Source organism: Leuciscus leuciscus (assembly GCF_965113295.1).
Source record: "Leuciscus leuciscus genome assembly, chromosome: 13".
Classification (NCBI taxonomy): domain Eukaryota; kingdom Metazoa; phylum Chordata; class Actinopteri; order Cypriniformes; family Leuciscidae; genus Leuciscus; species Leuciscus leuciscus.
The window spans coordinates 17060965-17084474 of record NC_138737.1 but is presented as its reverse complement, the minus strand read 5'-3'; the positions used below and the strand labels follow the sequence as shown (position 1 = coordinate 17084474).

General features: G+C 37.4%; 1 protein-coding gene across 5 annotated transcripts in view; it reads right to left on the bottom strand.

The window, feature by feature from the left end:
• grid2 (glutamate receptor, ionotropic, delta 2) overlaps window positions 1-23510 on the bottom strand; it is a 438477-nt gene that overhangs the window by 145613 nt on the left and 269354 nt on the right. For all 5 annotated transcript variants that reach the window (XR_014211127.1, XR_014211128.1, XM_082188355.1 and 2 more), the window contains 2 exons: window positions 8984-9037; window positions 2733-2906 (listed from right to left, as the gene is read on the bottom strand). Coding sequence is in view for 3 of the 5 variants with exons in the window: in XM_082188355.1 (XP_082044481.1) it covers window positions 2733-2906; window positions 8984-9037 (228 nt within the window). In the remaining 2 variants the exon portion in view is untranslated. The remainder of the gene's footprint in view (window positions 1-2732; window positions 2907-8983; window positions 9038-23510) is intronic.

The following is a 23510-nucleotide window of genomic DNA, read 5'->3' as shown; positions in this document are numbered from 1 at the left end:
GCTCTGCCATTTAGGAATAAATCACATTTTATTTACAAACATTAAAAAAATATATTGTACATTTTATTTCACAATATTTAATTTTTTGTATTTTTAAAAAATCAAACTTGTATTTGTACATCAAAAAAGTTAATCAAAGAGTTCCTAAGACAAGAAAGGGTATTGTTCAAAATTCATGTATAACTTTGATGAAAAGTTTTGATCCACTTCAAATGTTGACTACTGGATATACAGTATATATGGAATTACATGCTAAAATGCATTTAATATTATTTGAATTTGATTTTAGATTTAAAACAGAAAACAATTATATTACTTTGAAATACAATTCCGTATTATACAAGACAATCAGCAACTTCACTCATACACAAGCTTTTTAAGGGAGTTAATTCCGCTCTGATCGATTGCACGGCCCATGTGTTGTCTTCATTTTAATGAGAAGGTAATAAATAGAGTGAAGCGGTCATTAGGTTTCCATCGTTGTTTATTAACCCGCGCTGCACTGCATACTTGACACTGTATTGAGTGTCTGAGTAAATCCAAACCATGTTGAAAAATGGCTGAGAAAAACCTCTCGCCATCAGCTTTGTGTTGCCATAATTGTAAAAAACGCAATTCATCAGGTAAGCTATTCGCATACTCGCTTAGAAAAAATGTCACCAGTAATCAGAGAAACACAAAGAAAAGGCTATACTGATTATGTTAAAAGTCACGCTCTGTTAGCTCCATCAACAGGCATTTGTAGGTACGCTCCACTATAAGGCTGTAATGGCTTTGAGAGCCACAAAACTAACTGCAGTATATGTGTACATCGGCTTTAAAGCAGACTGTGTCGATGGGGATGACACTCTCATCTAATGTTACTGGCGCACATGGTGGAGTTAAGACGAGATCATACTCCATTTTTCAAAGGAATGGGGTTCGACATCCCAACACAACACTAGTGGTGCTTGTATTTACACTTCCTGACTCCAACAAAACAACTCTCCGTCTACCAGGAGAATGGGCGAACAAAAAGACCAATGACCCAAAGAAGCAGACTTGACAGGGAATCCACAAGACTACCAAGGAACAGCGTTTTATTTGTCAAGCGTTGTGGCTTTTCCCTGTTTTCTGTATTTTTTCATCTGCAAGAGAAGAAACAAAAAGGGCTTACTTATTGATTTACCGGTATGTTTCATGTCTTAGACACAAAGTGAAATGGCATAAGATGCTGCCGTTTTTGGGTGGGCGGTTTTCTGGGAAGGCCATTTCATGATAGAGCATTTGCAGAAGGAGTTGAGAACACTGAAGCAACAAAGCTGCCAGTGCCAAAGGGGCAAACAGAAAAAGACTGGGTTAAATTCAGGGGGGAGAAGATCGGCTGACCAGGGAAATCCATTAAGTCTTTTTGAAGTGCAGGAGTTAGTGGGTCTCTCCAGGGAAGGTGACTGGTGGTTTAAAGGGAACGGGAGGTGCAAAGGGGTATTCCAAAGGGAGGGTGGGATATATGTCAAGAAAGAGGGATGTGATACGCTTCAGAGCAGGGCAAAATTGGGCTCTTCTGGGTTGGACTCCTGACCACTGAGCAGAAATGAATTCTTAATGTCAAACACGTCCAGCTTATACAGTAGGCATTCAACACAACACAGAGAGTCCTTGTCCCCCCATATCTAACATTCTGAAAATAAGTGCTGAATTATATTATATCTCAACATATTTCTGCCATTTGATGAAATTCAATAAATATAAATGCCCCAAAATGCATGTGGACAAGCAATCAAATAAATAAATAAATGCACCAAAATGTTCTTTTCAAATGACCTTTTTCAAATTATAATTTAAACAATACTTTTCTTCACTTACAAAGAGAAGTGACATTTATTTTGAGTATTGTATAATTTGTTTCCAATTTGGACTTGCCACTTGGATTCATATTCTATGAAATATCAATAATTATGTTTTTTTTTGTTTTTTTTAAGATATTTATACATTATATATTTACAAAAACAATTTCAACCAAACAGCCATTGTAGCCAAGATTATTTTATGAAAGTAAAAATACTGTAAAACATTATACAGACTATTTAATCATTTTCAATGTATGTACTGTACACCAATAGCAATATGAAGACCTCTAATGCCATTTTTACAACTGAATTTTTACAAACTGAATTACAGACACTATTAAAACATCTCTGTTAAACACTCTCACATTCACAAGTCACAGGACAAGGAACCATAAATGATCAAACAAAAATTATTAGAATCACTGTGATATATTGTGAATATCTGAAATATCGTCTGGTCTTGCTGAAAATATATATTTGCCTTGTTGATACCAGCATACACCCACACAACTATGAATTAATATTGAGTAGGGGCTTTGAAAGCGTGTATTGATATACTGTGCAATGTTTTCCAGTATTTAATGCGGCTGAATACACATCACATCTGTTAATTTCTGTTGTCATTTGAGAAAATGTACATGTGAGAAAATGCATTCAGTTGGATAAATCGTAGAAAACAGGAATGGGACCCACAGGCACAATGAAAAGAACTAAAAACTCAACAAAACAAGATTGCTAATTTTCACACTGACATTTTGTAGTTTTCTTAGGAAGTTAGCTCACGGGCTAATGATGACAGTTAATGGACACAATCAAAAGGGAAATGAAGGCATTCAAGGCAAATGATTTATGATTAACTTGAATGGACATGAATAAATGTGAGTATGGGGGAATGAATCGCACCTCTAACATCTGTGCCTTTGGGTCTTTGGGGTCACAGAGGGACGTGTTGATGCGGTGGTTGCTCCGGACGCAGCGCTGGCTGTTGTTCTGCGGGAAAGGAAAGGTCTGTCTCACCAGGGTCAGGCGACCTATAGATTTCATCACCAGCTCCTGCACATCCATGTCTGAAATCTCCTGCATCCCGTGAGAGGAAAAGAGCAGAGAAAGAAAATATAATGTCAAAAGAAAAGAGATTTTCCATGTGCAGTGTAAATAGGCTACAAAGATAAACAGCATATTGCTGAGAAGAGCTTCTGTTTCACACTTGAATGGAAATGAAAGAGCAGAAGTAGGACCAGGGAAAATATTACAATCATGATTTTCACTTCAGTAAATAAACTTTTGGTTGAGAGAAAGAAAAAGGGCTAGAGATTAAATATGAAACAAAATGTAACAACCAAAACATTACTACCAGTTCTCTTAAACTTTATTTTCTTACTCTACAAGTGACTGTAGATATTCATCTTTAATTATTTCATATTTACAGTACATTAACCCCCGGTTCCACAGACAAGGCTTAAACCTATAAAATGCATGTTTGAGCTGTTTTAACTGAAGCAAACTTGCACTGGCATATCTTAAAATATGTCAGTGCCATTGTTTTGTCTCAAGATGCACACCAGTAATGTTTTTTTTTTCTTCTTCTAAGACACGTTTATAAAAACTACTTTAATGGATTAACTTTCTTAAATATTATATCTTAAAATATATAAAAAAATCACTGTACCAACCCGGGTCACAGAATAATCCCACTATCAGGGTCAAAATACCACAAAAACATATAAAAAATATGAAAGTGACGATCTAGCTGTGGGTTTAAAATAAATTAGATTATAAAGTAATTAATAGTAATAATTTACAGTACTTTTTGTAGAGAGTGTTTATTCAGATTCTGAATTCATTTTATGAAATGATTGAAATTAAGTTAAATGGACAACACTATATTTTTATATGGTTAAAAAAAGCCCTCACCAAGGGGACAATTTGTTCCAGTTAATACCATAAAAATGTTTCCATTAAAAACGTTAATACCTGACACTGGTTCTAACACACAAACTAAACTTTCTTCACACATGGTTAAGTTATCCTCTCTCATCAAGTCAAGGTCAAATCCTCCAGTCCCCAGTTAGCTAAAAATTGGGTCTAATTTAAATACAAGAAATATAACTACATAAAAATCATCATTAGTATTACAATTATTCTCATGAATGGGCATTCAGGGTACTACCAAAAGGCAGAAAGACATGACCGTGTGCGCTCGTGTGTCCTTGTGCAGCCTTGGGAGGAATGATTGCTAATTTTAGCCTGAAGACATCTTTTCCACAGAAGGGCAGAGTAAAGTGAGCGAGCTGGGAATGATGTGATGAGAATGGACAGGGAACGTCCCCCAGTGAAGGTAGACTTCAGAGCGGCCAAGCTGTTCCCTCTGACAGCCTTCACTTTTGAGTTTCATTCTCACCTGCAAAGCTGTGATTGCTGGTGACTGGCTCTCATGAAGTACGTCATTAAATCTGAACTTGTGGCACACCGGCGAGGAACTTACTTGGAATGTCGAAGCCGTTCAGCCTTCAATAAGATTAAAATTAAAGTTGTCTACAACGCAACCTGCTATCTGAAAGGTAATTTGAAGGTTTCTGATTGGACAATCAAAATCTTGCCTGAAGCACAGTTGAACACTGTCAAACGATGTTTGTGCTGCTGTTAATAATGGGGTAAGAATGACGGCGAATAATGTAGGAGCCATCACAAGAGGGCATGTGAGGCCTTTATAGTGTGCTGCCCAACTTTTAAGAGCACAAGGACATCACGCTTTTACAGACCAGAAAATACTGACACTGAGTGGCTTATTCTACCCCCGGATGACAAACGCAAAGGCCCTTGATGCTTAATTAGGAGCTCTAAATTAGAATGACACAAATACGAGCCTACAGGGTTATGGCCCAATTTTAGGGTTCAGGTTTTGGCAGCTGCTTGTTTTGTCCCCAATGACTGCTGTCAAGTAAGGCCAACCGTGAGCAATGTATGTCCATACAGGGACATGTCAAGGTAACGTCATGTGCCTTTGTGTTTTATTTACGAGGACATAAAACTTTCCTCAGATAATCTAAACTCTCCGCCTGCCTAAAGTGTCCTAGTAGTCTGACGGCTTAAAAAAATTATCCGAAAGATTACTTTGAAAAGTCTGAAATATTCTAATCAAATTTATATAATCAGTTTATATGATCAGAAGAAACTGACTTACCATTTTTTGAGCAGCTGAAAGATCATTTGATCTTGTACTTATTTTCATAAAGGGTTAGTTTACCCAAAAATGCCATCCTAGGTGTATGTGACTTTCTTCTTTCAGCCAATCAGAGTCAATATTCACTGGCTTCTGGTAACGGCCGTATGTGGGTCTAGTTCCAGCCGAAGAGTGGCCTTTGATGTATTAACGAACGCGGAAGCACAGAGGATATGCAAAGGATTAGAACCGCAAGAGGCGTATACTCTCACCTAAGCTTACTCTACTACATCCTACGTCATACGTCAGGTCAGAGGTCACTCTTCCATAGGGTTGGGTATCGTTTGAATTTGAACGATTCCGATTTCGATTCCTTGTTTCGATTCCGATTCCTAACGATTCTCGATTCCGATTCTTTTAAGAGGCAGGGTCAAAAAAGTTTAGATCAATTTTAATTCTATGAACTTTTTACTTTTTATGAACTTTACTATGAATTTCTCACAGGGCTGTTTTCAACTACAATATAAATATCAAATCTATTTTAAACAATTTTATTTAGGATATTTGAAATGAGCTAGCTAACCAACGGTCTTTCTGAAGGAAATAGTCTGACCTTCTCCATCAATTGCTTTTTTCACAGCTAAAATGGGCTATCAGGTAAAATAGGCTAGATAAGTTTGTTTACACTCATGTGTTTTCATGATTTTTTTTTTTTTCGTTCGCCGGCATCGCGCAAAGTTTTCAAACGGACGAGCAGAGGACGAGAGAATATGGTTGCAACTTGCAAGATACCCAAGAATAAGAAGACATCATATAAGTAAATTTTTAAGGTTTAACGTCAGGGTTGTTTGCTCTGAATAAATTTTATGAGACGGTGTGAGTTAATAAGGCAACTCACACAGCGTCTCATAAAATGTATCGGTTCGCAGTTTAGCATAACAATCCAAACGCTTACACCTGTGCTAGTAAAACACGCATTTACCATGCCGTGTGTACGTTACAGTTTACAAATGTTTAACTAATGTGGGGAAGTAGACTACAGCTGTCAGTGTTCAGCGAGTTAACATTTGGCAGTTTGAAATCGATTAGGTAGCTACTTCAGTTCAGAATAGGGCTAGAAATGATAAAATTGGTAACTTAGACAGCGGTTTCCTCTTCCGGTCGGCGGACTGTGAATCGAAACTAGGAATCGAAATTTAAACTTTTGAACGATTCTGGGAAAATTGCAAAGCTAGTCCCAGTTCCAATCGATACTCCATACCCAAGCCTACTCTTCCACCAGAACTAGACTCGTGTACGTCCGTTACCAGAAGCCAGTGATGTGGTGGTGTAATTTCTCTTAATTAATTACACAAAAATAGTTTTTAATTAATGTTTTTAATTAATTTATGAAGCCACGAGCAAACTTTATCGTTACATATTAGGCTACATTGTATAATAATGCCATCATATTCTGTGCAGGCACATAAGCTTACTTTGCTGTAAATAGAAAAGTCAAGCAATATCACTGCTAAATACCTTTAAGTATTGTGGTATTCCACCATGTTTCTCAGTGACACGCCCCCAACTCGTAAAGATCGGGGCTTAAAGAAAATCCCGAGCTTCCCACTCATATTTACGACATTGTGGTGGCGTTCATGTCTGCTCAACTCGTAAATACGATCTTAACGAGATGACTTGAAAGCACCATTAACACTACAAAGGCAGATCACCTATCAAAATAAACCACATAACATCTAGAATAAAGGTATATCAATGTCCATTTCCCGCCAGTCCTGTGTAAACTACAACGGCACTCAAGTAAAAAAAATAAAAAAAATGTATCCAACGTTATCATGATTCATTGCGGAGTGGAGCACAAGAGAACAACGGAGTCTGAAATAGCTGCTCGCTTAAAGGTAGGGTAGGTAATCCTGTTCAGAAACACTTTTTTTTATACTGGGTGAAATGGTCCTTCCATCCTGATAGTAGTCAATACATTATGTGTTTAGAAAAAGGAATGAAAAAAATCAGACCTCTGTAGCAGCTGCAGGACAGTAAAAACTCTGACCAATCACTGCCATTCGGTGCGAATGTAAAGAACCAATCAGATGCCTTCATGTCTCGTGCCCGCCCCGAGCCCCACTGCGCGCGCTGCCCGGCGTGCACTCATCACATGTCACCGTTCCCGGAAATATTCAGCTCAAAGCACCTGCATATGCAGTCAGCGAAGGCAAACAAGGCAAAAACTACTTCCTCTGACCCTGCCCGCGCTCTTGAACGACCTCCTCTGCTTCGCCCTCAACCCCGGACCTGTCCTCGAACCGACGATGCGGTACTTGTCTCCGGACTCGGAGTGTACGTTAGTCTTCATTAGAGTCAACAATGTTTTCATCATGGAAACTCTTACATGCAAAACACCGTATATGTTATGAATCTTACACGAAATTCATCTTCATCACAGTGTAACTGATGGTAATGGAAAAACGTGTATCAATGCAACCTGTTTTTAGTTTTGCCTTATAAATATAGCTCGTTACCGAATGAAACTTTACCATTATCGATATGCTAGCTTGATAGTGAGTACTAAAAGAAATCTTATTTGTTTATATTCATAGTGATAAAGTTAGCTATTTTATTACATGTGATTCTGACATGATGTCACTGTATGTACTGCGCTCCTTCCTCTCCACTCGTCTCAGGTAATAAATGCGTCTTGTTCCAGCCTGAGCGTTTGGCGTCGCGCGTTCATGTGTTTTGGGGGCGTGGCTTTGGAAGGAGCTCAGAAGGGAGGGGGTGGAGTGAATGGAAATAATGAGCTGTGTTTATTGCAGATTAAAAGGTCTACAGTCACTCGATTTTTATATTTTCTTTTTCAGAGTACTTACATTTTAATTATGTATTGGTATATAAAGACAGTTTAAACAAATTTGGAATGTTTTTTTTTTAGAAAAATGATTACCTACCCTACCTTTAAAAGATTTTACTCGCCTCTCAATCGTCCAATTTCAAAATAGTTTTCACAGAATGAATTTTGAGTTCGTAAGCTTTTGAATGATACCTAATCTATGATGATTACTAAAATATGTGATATGAAAAAAAGGCAATAAAAAAAGAGCGCCAATTGTCCCGCTAGCAGGACGTGACAGTTAATTAAATCTGTGTTTCCTCAAATCAGCCGACTTCAGATAACCATAACTGTTACCAACAAACGATGAAAGAAATAAAAACAGATTTGGAAAGGGCTTGGCTTTAATATGGTATCAAAACTGTAATAAGTAAAATTTCACCATGTGATGGGTTTTCCCAGATCGCATCACATATGCAAAAAAAAAAAAATTGCACAGTGGCTGGTGATACACACTTCAAGGAACAGCAAATGTTTATTGGACTTTCCCTTATTTTACACTAAGTTAGTTCTTCTGGTCTCAGCAATAACAGAATCAATAAAAAAAATACCACAACATTACTGGATAAGCCTAGTTTCCAAACATAGAGTCTAGCCGGCTTCAAACTGTTGTAATTCAGAACAAGGTGTTTTTGGCCTGGGAAGTGAATTTGTTACAGTACAGTTTCATAGTGCACTGAAGTCCGTTATTTAAAAATACCAATAAAACTGATTTGTATGGCCTTTTAAAATAAAACCAGAGAGATTAATAGAGGTTACCATAGAGATTGACTTTGAAGTTATTGAAATGCCTATAATTCAGGCAGATGGGTTCAAAGTCTATATCTTCATTGTCTTCTCCTTGTCACAGGATCATTTTGGAAAAATGTTTTATTCGTTAAGGAAAGCGCTGAATTATTTTGGAGCGCTACTAGCTTCTTGCCAAATCTAATTTAAATCATTGTGCTGTAATTTGTCCTTATCTGGCCATCTTCTTCAGGCTCAGAATGAGCCATTGTCCGCCTCTCACTTAGACAAATCGGTATGTAAAGATGCAAATATATTCAAATGTGCTTACAAGAAGAATAAACTGGATTTCTTACAAAATTGTTAGAAAGAACCCACCTCATTTATGATGATCCAGTGACAGTCAAAAGCCACGAGATTGGTTTCCACCACCTAGAGAAAAAGAAAGAAACATTTAGCCACTTAGAAACTGAATTATTTGGAAGGGAGTGAATAGTCTCCTTCAATCATGTGTTTCATTTATTATAAAAGCATTGACAGCTACAGGGTTTTCATTGAACTTTCAATGATTTCTCTTCAAAGTTTTAATAGGAGACAAGGCAAAGGTTCATGAAATTAATAAACAGAATAAAATGGACATCCATAATAGAGGCATAGTATTACAGCCTGTAAAAATATTAGTTTTATATTCTCTGTCTGTCCCCATATGTATCTACACACTGTTCTTCCCATTGTGTCTGATTTTTGCTTCTCTCTCTCTCCACACCAACATGACACAAGAACAAAGTACCCTTCATCAATGTTTCTCCTACCCACTGAACCAGCACCACATTTCATTAACCATAATTGTTTAGGTGACTAAATGTGGATGTCATAAAACATTTTGGTCATAAACAAAGGGAACAGCAGGAGAATCTGACGGCTGGAACAGCGCTAATAGTGTTTTAATCTTCCACAAACACCTAATAAACTTTATAATTACTAAAGAGACAAGAGGCATAAAAAATGTTCATCAATTGGTACAAGAAGGCTGTACTTGTCAAACAGAGCTCTGTGGGCTTTATGCTAGGGGTCTTCATCACTGATTGTTTTAAAAATCAAAAGGATAAACAATGCAGATTAATTTTTTACAGCCATCTTTGATCATATTTACCAAGTGGGCAAATAATTCTGACCAGCACTGTAGATAGGAGAGACTGGTGAGTGTTGTAACACATCTGGCTTTTAACTTGTAGGTTTTTTTAAACATGTGACTCAAACTGATATTCCAACTGATACTCAAAATTCCCATATTTATCTGCAACAAATTAATTCAGAATTAAACTGCTTATCACTAAACCATGTTAATGAGTGCAACAAAGGTGGGTGGTAACACTAATAAAAAATCATGCCATTCCTCACCACCACCACACTTAACTTCATTAAGATTTTAATAAATAAAAAAACTGACATATTATACACATTTTAATCCAAAACCACATATTAAACAGAAAAAAAAAATAATAGAAAAAAAAAGGCAATAAAGACTTTTTAATGCTTCAGAAAAAAAGCACATTTCTAAGCTGAAAGTATTAAAACACCCCCAGTCTTATCTACACAAGTGCCATGTGTAAACATTAGCTTAGTAACTGATGTTTAAATTACCTATGAAACTCCTTAAATCAGCCTAATATGTTAACAAGAAGCCTTCATCGAGAAAAAAAGTACATCACCACCTTTTGACACTCAAACAGTAGTAGACATAAAGTGGCCGCTGTTCTATTAATGACATGCAGAGCCGATCAGCCCTATATGCACTCTACGCAAGTTGCGTAGGGCTCCACAAATTACTCAAGGCCCCGCCTCCCCCTCGTGTCAAAGCACATCAATCAAAGTTTACAACATCGATGAGAAAAAGTTTACAACAAAAGTTTACAACATCGATGAGAAAATTAAGCGGAACTATCCTTCTGGTCACGAAAAGAGAGAGAGAAAAAAACACACCATGAGAGTGAATTGCGGGAACAGCAATCAGGCAGACTTGTATTCTCTCCTCTCCAAGTTTGATGTCAGCAAAGAACAGTAAAGTTAAGTTGATGTGCATCTCTCTCTAGTCTGTCTGTCTAACCCAGCTGGGCAGTGCACCTTTTGGTCTGTCTGTGTCTTGCTTGCTAATGCCGGCCACTTCCAGTGCTGTGTTCTGTAACTTTGTGCCTGACAAAAAAAGTGAGAGTGAAATACAACTATTTATTACGTTTGATAAACGACAAAGGGCAACGTTGTTTGTTTATAAACTGCAGCTAGGAAAAGATAACCGCGTCGCTCGTTAACATGCGTTCATATGCGCGCGCACGAAATGTAACGTGCCCTTTCCAGCAAAAAAATCTATGGGGACCAGTACAATATGGGCTTGATGGCACTCCTCATTATAGACGCACATACTTTTAAAACAAGACAATGTTTATCTAGTCTCTAGTGCAATAAAGCAAGATGCAAAGCAATCTATTGACATTGACTATTGATTTATAGGCTATATTGCATTTAAAATGTTGATTAGCTGGACATACTGGTCAATATGGATGCACATCCCTCAGTAAATAATAACCATCAAGTATTGCTTTTATCATTTAAAACACAGTGACATGCTAAGGCAAGCCATTTTAGCTTTTATTCATTCACAGGATCATTTTTGATATCAATAATTAAATTTGTACTATTTAAAATGTGAATTCTTGATATTAAGAATGTACTTTTTCTAGTAACAATGTCTATTTCTGATATCCGGAATTACATTTTTCATTAGTACTAGTTAAAGGAGGGAGGATTGTAGTGGGAGCACTGGGGTGTCAGGTGTGACTGTGTGGCAATGGCAAATGGTTTACATGGCTCATGGGTCAGGTATGAGGGCCCCTTAACAAAATTTTGCTTAGGGCCCCAGGGAGGTCAGGATCGGCTCTGATGACATGGCCCAATCATGTTGATGTCTGAGGCTTTATGAGGTCATTATAGTAACTCACAAAAAGTGTATGTGACTGTGTATATACAGGCAAAAGTTTGACTCCGAGGCAGATGGTTCAGCCTAATTAAAGCATTTGGCATAACTTCTACTAGACTAAGATGCACCTCTAAGGCTTGTCCTAATGCCAAGAAAAAGTTCAAGGTTGTTACAGAGTGTGCTTGACCCGATCAAATATCTCTCTATATTAGACGGCAAAATGCTAAATATTTGCATCCATCCAAGCTGCATCCATGCTGATTTTTTTCTTTGTTGAATATGCAATTAAAGTTGATGGTGAGAGTTGTGCCGTCCATTGCCAAGGAGGAACGTATTGATTCTGGCAGAGAGCTGAAAGTTTGCACAGACGAGATTGAGATGCTCACACTGAAATCTAGGAAAATCCTTAAGCAAAAGATCTGTCCAAGTTAAACAGAGTCATCTCCTGGGCAAAATCAGGCTCAGGAAATTAGCAAATAGACCTACATGTCTGATGTTCCTTAAAGGGATAGTTCACCATTTTCACCACTTTTTTTCTTCCATCAAACACAAAAGGAAAAATGTTAAAAAATGTACTGTTAATGGGAAATCGGGTCTGAGATTATTATTGTGAGTGAATGTGATCATCTCTTCCTCTTTTAATACAAGTTACAGAATAAACATGAATGAACATCTGAAGGTATGCTGAAAGATACAGTACAACTAACCGAAACATATCGTATCTGGTGTAATCACTCAATCAGTGTTTCAGCGGCAGAAAGACATGAATAATTTCTGGACTGTCGTGGTACATACAAGTTACAACTACCAATGTATTAAAACCTTACCAGATTTGTATTAATAAAACAGCTTGTAAACAATGTCACCTAGAATTTACCTCGGGTAAATCATTCAGTGTCCACAGCTTGTTAGTTCGCTAGAGAAATGAACTCTATCACTAAATATATGCACTGTATATGCACAAAAATTGAATTAACGTAAAGACAGTAAACCACTGTTTTAAAAAAAACAAAAGCAATTTTATGTTTAGGTTTCTCCCCCCTGCTGTACTAAACCGTACCGTGACTTCAAAACCGAGGTACGAACTGAACAGTCAGTTGTGTGTACTGTTACACCCCCTACAACTTAATTCATTTTGTCTGTTAATTTAAATTTAAGTCTAGATTTATTAACATTGGCCAATGGAAATATGAACACACTTGACCGAAAAAAGTGCAGGGAAAAGTTGACCCTTTATTAAAAGTGAGAGTGACACGTTTCCCTGCATCCCCAGCGTATTATACGTCCATATGTTGTTAGATAAAATGGTCCTACTATGTAGTAACCTTTAAATTAATAATTTGATACAATGCACTCATGATTTAACGATTTAATTAGGCCTATATTTTTTTTAAATACCTGCATGTAATTAATCTCTATAATTACATCTATAATTACTCTGTTGACCATTCCCTTTCCCCTTAACCCACCCTTAAACCTACCCATACCACCAAATCTGTCCCCAACCTTATCTGTATCCCTCCTCAATAGAAGCAAAATTGTTTTGCAATACAACATCAACACAATTGTACAACGACATTGTACATATTCTTTTAGATAACTTGTGTGAATTTTACCGTTTAAGCGCAAGGAGGCGTGAAAGAGAATTCGTTTTATTATTTGCACGCTGTCTGAGACGCGCAGCTGTGTGCGCACACAAAACTTCTCACACATTGTGCACGAGTTCTCTTCAATGCTTAAATTGGTAAGGCTTGAAAATGCATGCAAATGATAAACTTCCGTGACCATGCAGCACTGGTCCGATCCAGACAGTGAAAGTTCCTTCAACTGTCCGAAACATCTTTCAAGCTGAAAGCCGCACCTGCATCCGCCATGTTCAGCACAGAATGAATGACAACGCGCTAGGTAAATTAGAGGATGACATCTAGTGGAGAAGACTAGTAATAAAAATTAACATCAATCAGATTTTATGTTCAATGTTTGCAAAAAATACATAGGGAAAAAATATTGATTCATGTTTTTTGAGATATCGAATCGACCACATAAAAAAAAAAAAACGATTAATTGAAAAATAAAAAAATGTGCCCAGCCCTAATTGATATACATTGATACACTATTGACAAGAGATAATGGACCTTAATTTGTATGGCTTCAGAAGACTTGGAATGTAGCACTTCTATGAGACCTTTTTTCCCCCTTTTCTTGAAAGTTTGACAGACTGAAACCCAGAAACCCCATTCGCTTTTATTATATGATAAAATAAGGACAAAACTTTCATTTTTGAGTAAACTATCCATTTAACAACCACAGAGGAGAATAATCAGTCATTGCATTTCAAAGATCAAAACTTGGAACTTGCAAAATGACAGTCTGAATATGAATATCTGGGAATCTGGTCTGATTTGCTGTGGAGCTGCAATGACACCCCTGAATGACAGTGGGTTAAAGTAAAGTCTTTAATAATAAAGCCTGCTAGATCAAATCCCGTGATCACTCTGTGACTCCCACTCTTTGGCAGTGCTGTCACCTGTAAATCAACCCGGGGATTTACGGGGAGAACATACGAATTCACATCCAGATTGTTGTCCCTGAGTTCCCCATTCAGAGAGCTCAGTACTAGAGGTCTCCGCCTGCACTAATGTGAAAACCCACTGAAGAATAAGCAGTTACTGTTAACCACAATCACACATCTCTTTAATTTCCTTCGTATTATTCCTTTTCCTTGCTTTCTAATGAGCCCGAGTTGTTGCGGCCTGCCTTTAACAATTCTCAAAAAAAAAAAAAAAAACTCCTCTTCAAGGAGAAACATTCAAGCTCTATCCACTTTCAAATACAATCAGTTGTTTAAATTATATGGTGAAAGCAATGTCCTTCAACCAGGTGCTTTCACAGAATAAAGATTATTGTTATTATCTCATATTTTCCACCTGCCTGAGTCCTGGAAGTGGAAGGTGAGATGGTGCATATTCATTAAAGAAAGCCAGAGAGAGAGAGATGACCAGAATTAGACGTGAACTTTGACATCTACAAACCGCACAAAGATGCCTCCGCACCACCTCTTTTTATCGCATAAGTGACCCAGCTCATCCAAATTTTAACCTCACTTGAAACTTTGCCAAGAAGTTTTAGTTTCTACGTTGAGGCATACTTTTCATATTTCAAATTCCATATTTCATATTGTGAATGTGTTTGCAGGTGAAATGGATCAAGTGAACAGACAGTTTGTACAAAAATTACCTCAAATATAATGCTTGATGAAATCTAGATAAATTATGCTTAAAACAGTTTACAGTTTGCCAATGTCTTAAGAAAAATAAATTTATTTCAAGGTTACACTTCAGCTTTACCATTACTGGAATAAATGACATTTTAAAACGTATTATAATAGAAAACAGTTATTTTAAATTATAATAATATTTCACAATATTACTGTTTTAGTGTATTTTTGCAAAGCTGTATAAGAGACTTCTTTCAAAAACATAAAAAAATCTTACCAACCTTAAGGCTTTTGAAGGGTAGTGTATACAGTATTTTCCAACACAATTTTGCTTCTCAAACTAATTGAAGTTGTTTTAAGAATATTTCATTGTTTTGTTTTTTACTGAGCAACAAGACAAATTCAATTTTTTACATTCAAGAGACCCTTTTAAACTTTAGAATATATTTTAAAAAGATACAAGTTCTTCCTCATTGTAGTGACCTTATGACTTCTAAACAAAACTTTGCTTCCTGTGCAATTATTATTTATCATAGTTCTATTGATTATGAGATTACTATGCACAGTAAAAAAGAAGAAGAAGAAAAAGAGCAGCCATTTTTTGCTCTTGGCAAAGTTGACAACACAAGATCTCATAGAAAAACAGTCTGTGCTGCTAACCACGAATGCCATATGTGACAGAAAAAAAATAGGGGGGAAAGGCTCTGGTAGTTTACTGATTAATTCCTCAACATGGCACATTATTCTTCAGAGTGAATTCCAGCATGTTATGTACTTAGCTCACACTTGCTCGAGCATGAGCGCTTTAAATACATCAAAACTGTTATGTGTCACAATTGCCATTTTGGTTTAATGTCAGCCAGCCTCGCTGTGAGCTGCGGCTTTAGTCATGTATAATTCATCCACTGTGTGGAGTCTGTCAGGAGGGTGGCCCATCTCACATCTGTAGTGTGACTTTCCACAGCACACAAAACACTTATCATGCCATCATCTCTGAGGGTGCAGCACAGTGTCTCCTGTAACGGAGGTTTGGATGATGAATGCACAAAGCAACACACAAGACATAGAGAGACACTCCAACTTGTTCGCGCTTCATAATTATGTCACTTGTGTCTCTGATAACAAAGGGCCAGTCTAAACTGGATGAGGGTATGCTGTGAAATCATAATTACATAATCATGGGGGGAAAATGAAACTAATAAAAAACAAAATACGAAACAATCTCATTGGACATCATCAGGATCACATTAAAGTCCTATTATAGTCAACACAAAATTAAAATGGTCCCCATTTACTTTCTTAATGCACATTAATGCCTTAATTTGAACTATTCATTGGTGCCTGTTATTCTAAAGACAACAAATATTATTATTTTTTATAATCTTCCATTAAAATGTAACTTGCTCTTCTTCTTCTTCTGAATAATGTTAACCAATAGTCAAACAGCTGTTTAGGCATTGTTTTAGCAAACTTACAGTTGATCTGGCTCCATTCCAGCCAAATTTTTTTTCTCTTGTTGAATAACCTATTTTACTTGGCAATAAATCACATAGCAGGAGTAAAAGGTGGTTTGAAATCCAATTAAAATCTGACTTTTGTTAATGCCTCTTGCACTGAGTGATTAAAATCTGATTTGTTTGTTTTTGTTTTTTTCTGCCATTTGTAGTGAGACAAAAAAATCAATGGCAAAACATCCATTGCTAAAGTCTCACACATGGTGAACTAACACACGTTTGTGCTATTACTATGACAACCTAGCCTGACTACGTCAGACTTCGTACTTCCGCTCAATTTCAGTTCGCTTCAGTACTCAGTTTGAGATAGCGTTTTCCTCCGGCCTCAAAACAGCCGGCCAATCAACGAATAGAGGGCGGACTGAGAGCCGGGACGTAGACGCTGATTGTACCGTGGATGCGTAGATTTACTTCACATAATCTGCAAAAGTCGTTCACAGCCATGTTCACTCCGGTATTTCGCTCGATGGTTTTGTTTTCGCATCATACTGTACATGTGTTTACAGTGGAAGTTAGATGCGGCTGAGCCAGCGCATAACACACGCCATAACCAAACGTTATGTGATTGGCTTACAGGTAACCAATGATTTTAAACTTCAGACAAGTTTATATATATATATATACAAAATAATATATACAAAAATTATTGAAATAAAAAAGTACTGCTAATGCAACAGAATTAACACTGCACCTTTCATTGATATTTTCATATCAGGATATATTTTTTCATATACTGTTCACAGCATGTTCCTATAAGGAAACAGGTCAGAAGCCTCTTGTTTCTGAGGACAATGGCTTTATCCTTCTCACATCCCCCTTTAGCTTAATTACCCTGAACTGCTTGTATAATTTGGTCCTGATCTCACCGTAAATATGCTGCTGATTTACTGTGGCTATAAACTGGTACCCTGGCCTCAAGGGCGAGCTAGAGTAAACACGACAAGCTTCAGGGTGTCATGACAAAGAGCAACTATCAGAGCTATTGATCACCTGTGTTTTAATAGATTATACTGTATAATCAAGCTTCTGCACTTTTGACAGATCAGCTGAAACAGCAAGCCTGTCTTTGCTGAGTCTTGCTTAGTTGAAGTGACAGGATTTCCCATGTTTCTTTACCCAACCAGTTATCTTTGCAGCTCCTTACATAAAATAATTATAATGTAGTCAAATAATAACCCGCAGGCTCATGTGTTGACAGCAGAGGCAAGAAGCTGCAGCGGGCAACATGGAAGTAATTTCTCTCCATTACCATGTTTGAGCCACACTGAGCAAAGTGTGGAACAAGTGCAAAGGCAGAAGATAAATTAGATTTTTTTTTCATTTTATTTTTACTCTGCACACCTACAGTGAATTTACAAAAAGGTCAGAGCTGGTTTCTTTTTTATTACATTATTTTTAAATCTGGCTATGTCCTCAAACTAGTAGCTTTTTAGTGTCATGTAATAATAAAAAAAAAATATATATATATATAAATCACACACACACACACACACACACACACACACATCAGGTAATACAATCAGGTAACACTTAACACTAAGGTCTCATTTGTTAACATTAGTTAATGCATTAACTAACATGACCTACTGTAACAATGAGCAATATACTATATTCTTACAGCATTTATTACATTTGGTAATGTTAATAAAAAGGCTCATGTTCATGTTAGTTCACAGTGCATTAACTAATGTTAACAGATCCAACTTTTGATCTTAAAAATGTATTAATTAAAAGTTGAGATTAACATTAACTAAGATTAATAAATGCTGAAGAAGTATTGTTAATTGTTAGTTCATTGAAACTATTGTAGTTAACTAATGTTAACAAATGAAACATTGTTAAGTGTTACCCAAAATCGTAATTTTTTGATAATAATATTATATACAATATTAATGTTGCAAGACCCACCCACTTTTTAAGACCAATGATATTGGACCCACTTACTTTTACCGTCTCTAATTCACTGGTTACATCACTTGCCCACTGTGGCTCAGCCCCAACCGTGGTTTTAATTTTTTTTATAGTAGCGTAATAAAAATAATTTAGTTCAGTTAGAGAACAGACACTACAATAAAAAATTTAGCGTGTCTGCTCAATGCAGTGTGAACCGAGAGAGTCGCAGCATAGATCAGCAGCAGGAGGCAGATTTCATTTATCACGTTACGATGGCGGAAGATTTGGTTCAAAGCAAAATCTAAAATCGCCTATTTGGCAATATTTTGGATTTAAACCCAATGCAAATAGGTAACCTGCATAGAATTAGTTGAGTTTTTCTAGTTGTTGTGTCCCCCGAATTCGCGATAATTCTAAAGCGAAAGTAAAATGCGCACCGCCGCACAGACATTCATAACGGTGCATGTCCACTGCCGGCTCAACATCGTGATGTCTGTCATTGTGTCTGGCATCGTCTATCGGCCCACCACTAATTACAACACAGCAATATGGGATTAAAGTTGCAATATTATGAGACTAAAAGTAACGTAAAAAGTAAAATGTATAAAAAAAACCATAATATATAAAAGAAACTTACAAATGGGAAAGTCTTGTAAAATGTTTTTAATGCGAAGCGATTTAGAATAATGTCCCATATTATGTTACTTTACTTGCAACTTTATACATATAATATGGCTCATAATGATTATTCTCGTAACTTTGGCTTTATTCTCAAAATATTACAACTTTAACGTTACAACTTTATTCTTGAAACGTTATGACTTATAAAAGGCATATTATGGGAATATTCCCATTATGGCTTTCATTAAAAATGTATACATTTATTTTAACATGACACTAAGATGCTATCGCAAAAAAAATTTTTGATGACAAGTAACCTTTTCTGTTCCTCTACACAAGATCTGTGCAGCAGGACCCTAATAGAGATGCTAAGGTTGTAATTTCACCCATTTCACACGGGGGAAGTTTAGTGAAATGCCTAAACATTGTCTCAACCTCCTTCTATCAGCATCCTTGTCAGTATTTTGCTGATAATACAGTACTTTATGTTTTATGAGCCTGAATGTCGGATGTTAGTTCTCAAAGAATGGGCATTTATGAGGAAAAAAACAACAATCTGCAACTCTGCGATGTGTGGAAATGTTCATAACCCCATCCACTCAAGGCTCAGTTTCTCATTAAGGGCTCAAAAGTGGTTGACTCTCAGCTATCCCACATCCCAAGATGTTCAACTCCATAAAATCCTCAGATGCTGGTTCTGTTTCATTATTCCCTGTGTAACATCCAAGCACATTTGCACCGCTCAAAAAACAACACTTTGAATAATCAAGAGCTCGCTTTATAAGTGCAATAGTTCAGTCCGGTCCCCACGGGATCATACCAGAGAACTTGATGCAAGTGTGTCGTCTCTCTCCTCCCGACAAAACCACATCAATCTAACATCCAGCAATCTGCCACAAGATGGAGGTCCCCAGATATCATCTAACACTCCAACAAAGTGCTGTTTGCACCTGACCGATGGTGGCAAAAGCAAAGTATGATGGGTGGTAACAATGCAATCGTGACCTGGTGTGTGACCCCTGCACGAGTCTTTGTGCAGTGGGTAATGGGACCACGAGCTGGAAGAGGATTATGGGAGTAATCCAGCCACTGTAAGCTTATCAGCACATGCCATGTTTGTGTCACTATTCATCAAATTCCTCTTTGGGAGACTTGCAGCATTAATAGCAAAGAAATAAATGAAAATACATGGCATTGAAATAAGACGGTCCCAAGGCAACAGGCAAAAACTACAAGTAAATCCAAATGCAAATTCCAAACGAGGCAGGAAATTTTTCGGTTTGAAGGAGTGCAAGCTTTCAGTCTGTGAACTGAAAAGATGCTGATGGCGGTAATAATCATTACAATTCCATTAATCCATAACATCCTTGTGAATCAATAACAATCAATGACATTCTGGATGCTGTTGCCCATGCAAAAATAAATATGTACGCAAATAAAAGTAAATACATCTTCCGTCATTCTGTCGAAAAATGGTCTGCAGTGGTTCCATCTAAGTCAAAGGAAAATTTATGAATTTACAATGCACTTCTCCTCTCGCCACCGCAGACGTCTTAGTAGCGAGCTTCCCATTTAAGTAAAGTGCATGAATTAAAGAGAAATACTAGCGCGAGTAATTTCATTCTTCATCCTTCATTCCACTTTAATCGAAAAAGCCAGCACTAGCTGTGTTATCTATTTTCCAAAGACTGCTTTATGGCAGCCTGTTTGCCCGTTCAACAGGACTCCCGGGGTGATATATTGTTTCTACAGACCCATGTAAAAACGGCTGAGGGTCTTTGCGACTGAAATTAAACACAATGTAGAGATAATTTGATTGAGATGAGAAAATGGCCAGTGTGGCGTAATTGGCCATGTAATGTTCGGGAGGCTCGGAGGATGTGGCGAGTGACAGCAGTGCAAGAGCTGTAAATAATCCATCATAGGGGCTGAAATGCTCGCCAGCTGACAGCCGTGGCCATCCACCCCAGTAAAAAAGCTGACACGTCAATCAGTGCCTCCACCCCGTCTCCAAGAATCATCTCCGCTTGTAACGTCCCGATCAGCTACCGCCGTGGCCCAGTGATCACGCGAAGATGAGGGCGCTGGCCCTTGCGCTATAAATACAAGCCTTTGCTCACACAGCACTGAATGGTTTGCTGATGTTTCAGCATTGTGCAAAGAGAGTCATTTTTCAGCAACAACAACAGTATTTGTTGTGAAAGTATTGAGTTAAATAAACATGGACTACAATAGACATTTATCTCATGATGATGATGAAAATTTTTGTTTTCGTTGATTGCTCTTTCAAGGCTTAGGAGATTTTCTAGAATTCTAAATTATGTTTCAATTAGGCTAAAGTGTGTAATCTTTCTCCTCTCTTAGCTTACCAAGCAGATACTACTGTTTGTGGGGAAATTGTAGGGCCGCGACGTGTAAACACTATACAATCAAACATTGCTCTTTATGAATATCTAGACAATAAAATCAACTTTGTTTTGGATGTTTTCCTACAATTCCTTAGGAAATACAAAACAGAAACAAGCCAATTGTTGATATATGAATATAAAGCCTTAAAAAAGAGATGAAAAGTTAATATTAAAATTGAATGAAGATGTGGAATTTGAATTGCAAATGACAAGAAGAGGAATTTAAAGAATTGCAATCGAGTGCTGTAGGAATGAGTACAAAAACCAAGAAATTTGTTTATCATTGTTGCACTTCTGGTTTCATCTCAAGTCAATGTGTTTTTTAATGGGTTTCTGGTTAAATGACTGAAGTAAGGTCTGGTTAACACAAGCTCAAGATATTTTCACGTTTTATTCAACAATATAAAATACATCAGTAAAACCCAACCTGTGTGTGTGTGTGTTTTAAACTTAAATGATTTGAAAAAGGCGATTTCTAATGGTGGTGGCTCGGTGATGCTCTGGGGCTGCTTTGCATCCTCTGGCACTGAAAGTGTGTGGAAGGCAAGATGGATTAATTGAAGTATCAGGAAATTCTAGGAGACAACGTCATGCCATCAATGAGGAAGCTGAAGCTTGGGCGTCATTGGACCTTTCAGCAGGACAATGATCCCAAGCATACCTCAAATTCCACCAAGACTTGGTTGCAGAAGAAGTCCTGGAAGATTCTACAGTGGCCATCACAGTCACCTGCCTTGAACCCCATAAAAAAATCTCTGGTGGGATTTGAAGAAGGCAGTTGCAGCACGCAAACCAAAGAATATTACTGAACTGGGGCCGTATTCACAAAGAATTTTAAGGCTAAAAGTAGCTCCTAAGTGGCGAATTTAGGAGGAACTCCTAAAAATAATGGGCGTGTCCCTCATAACTTTAGGACTCCTAATTGTTTTGACTAAGAGTAATTCACAAAGCATTTTAGCCCTAAAAGTAGCACCTAAGCCTGGGACAGCTTAAAAGAAGTCGAGAGGACTCCTAACTCACTAAGACCTATTCACAAATCGCTTTTTGTGGCATTTCACGTTGCGATGTTTTGAAATGCGTATGCGGCGGCTACAGGAGCTTCCTATCGCGAGGGAACAATTTTGCATTGTAGGCATAACTAGGGATGCAATAACGCCACCAACAACAACCAAAACTAGGCTACTCATTGCATGTAAACTAATTGTAACGTTTCATTGTGAATCAAATTAAAATGTACTTCTCTTTGCAAACGTAGGCAGAGGCATATAGTGACAGATTAATTCAATAATGTTGCAAAGATATTGCATCAATCCATATGTTTCATTAGGCTACTAGGCTATTTGTTTTGCCTTACTCTTTATTCATTTAGGCTATTTATTCAGTTATTCATCATCTTCCGTCCTTCGCACTACTTGTGTAGCGCACGCATTCTCAGACCTGTCACCTGTCACTCATCATTGTAGGGGAGGTGTTTGGAATCATTCCCGCGTTACAATCATCAGCCAATCAAGGTGGTCACTTCAGTCAAGCTCGTGCATGAGTAATGACGTCATCCATAGCAACGAAGACTCACTCTTAGTTTAGGAGTTGTCATTTTTCTTTACTAAGAGTAGGTCTGAAAGGCGTTGTGAATAACTTTTAAGTAAACTCCTAGCTAAAATCTTTTAGTGCGATTTAGGAGTACTCCTAGTGGTAAGATAAAATGCTTTGTGAATACGGCCCCTGGAGGCCATTGCTCATGAATTGCTGATGTCTGGTTATACATCTTGTTTGCAGCAGGTCATATTAGCAAATGGGTTTTCTACTAAGTACTAAAGATGCTATATACGTGTTGTGCACAAGTTTTATTAACTAAATCACAAACACAATTAATCTAAACACACATACACACAATCACACATACATGGATAAAATGGTAAGTGACAGAATGAAACCGGAAGCAGGAAATTAGACTATGGAAAATATTAATTTAACTATGAAAAGAACCATCAGCTTTCTTTTTTCAAAGCACCTCATTAAGAGGTGTCTACCGCAGTGTGTGACGTCTTTGAAGATGATCTCATTGGTTCCGTGAGTCGATGGCTTCATGCACAGGACAGCAACCTGAAGATACAGAGAAGGCCAAGAGTTGATGATTGCCCATTCAGTGATGGTAAAGTTGAAATCTTCTTCCGAGTAGTAATGAAGAAAGTACAGTCTGACTCTGTTGGGAGAGTGAAGACATAGCAGGGTGTGGTCATGGCCTGCCGGCGTCCATGGGCCCCGGTGGGGTCCCCCA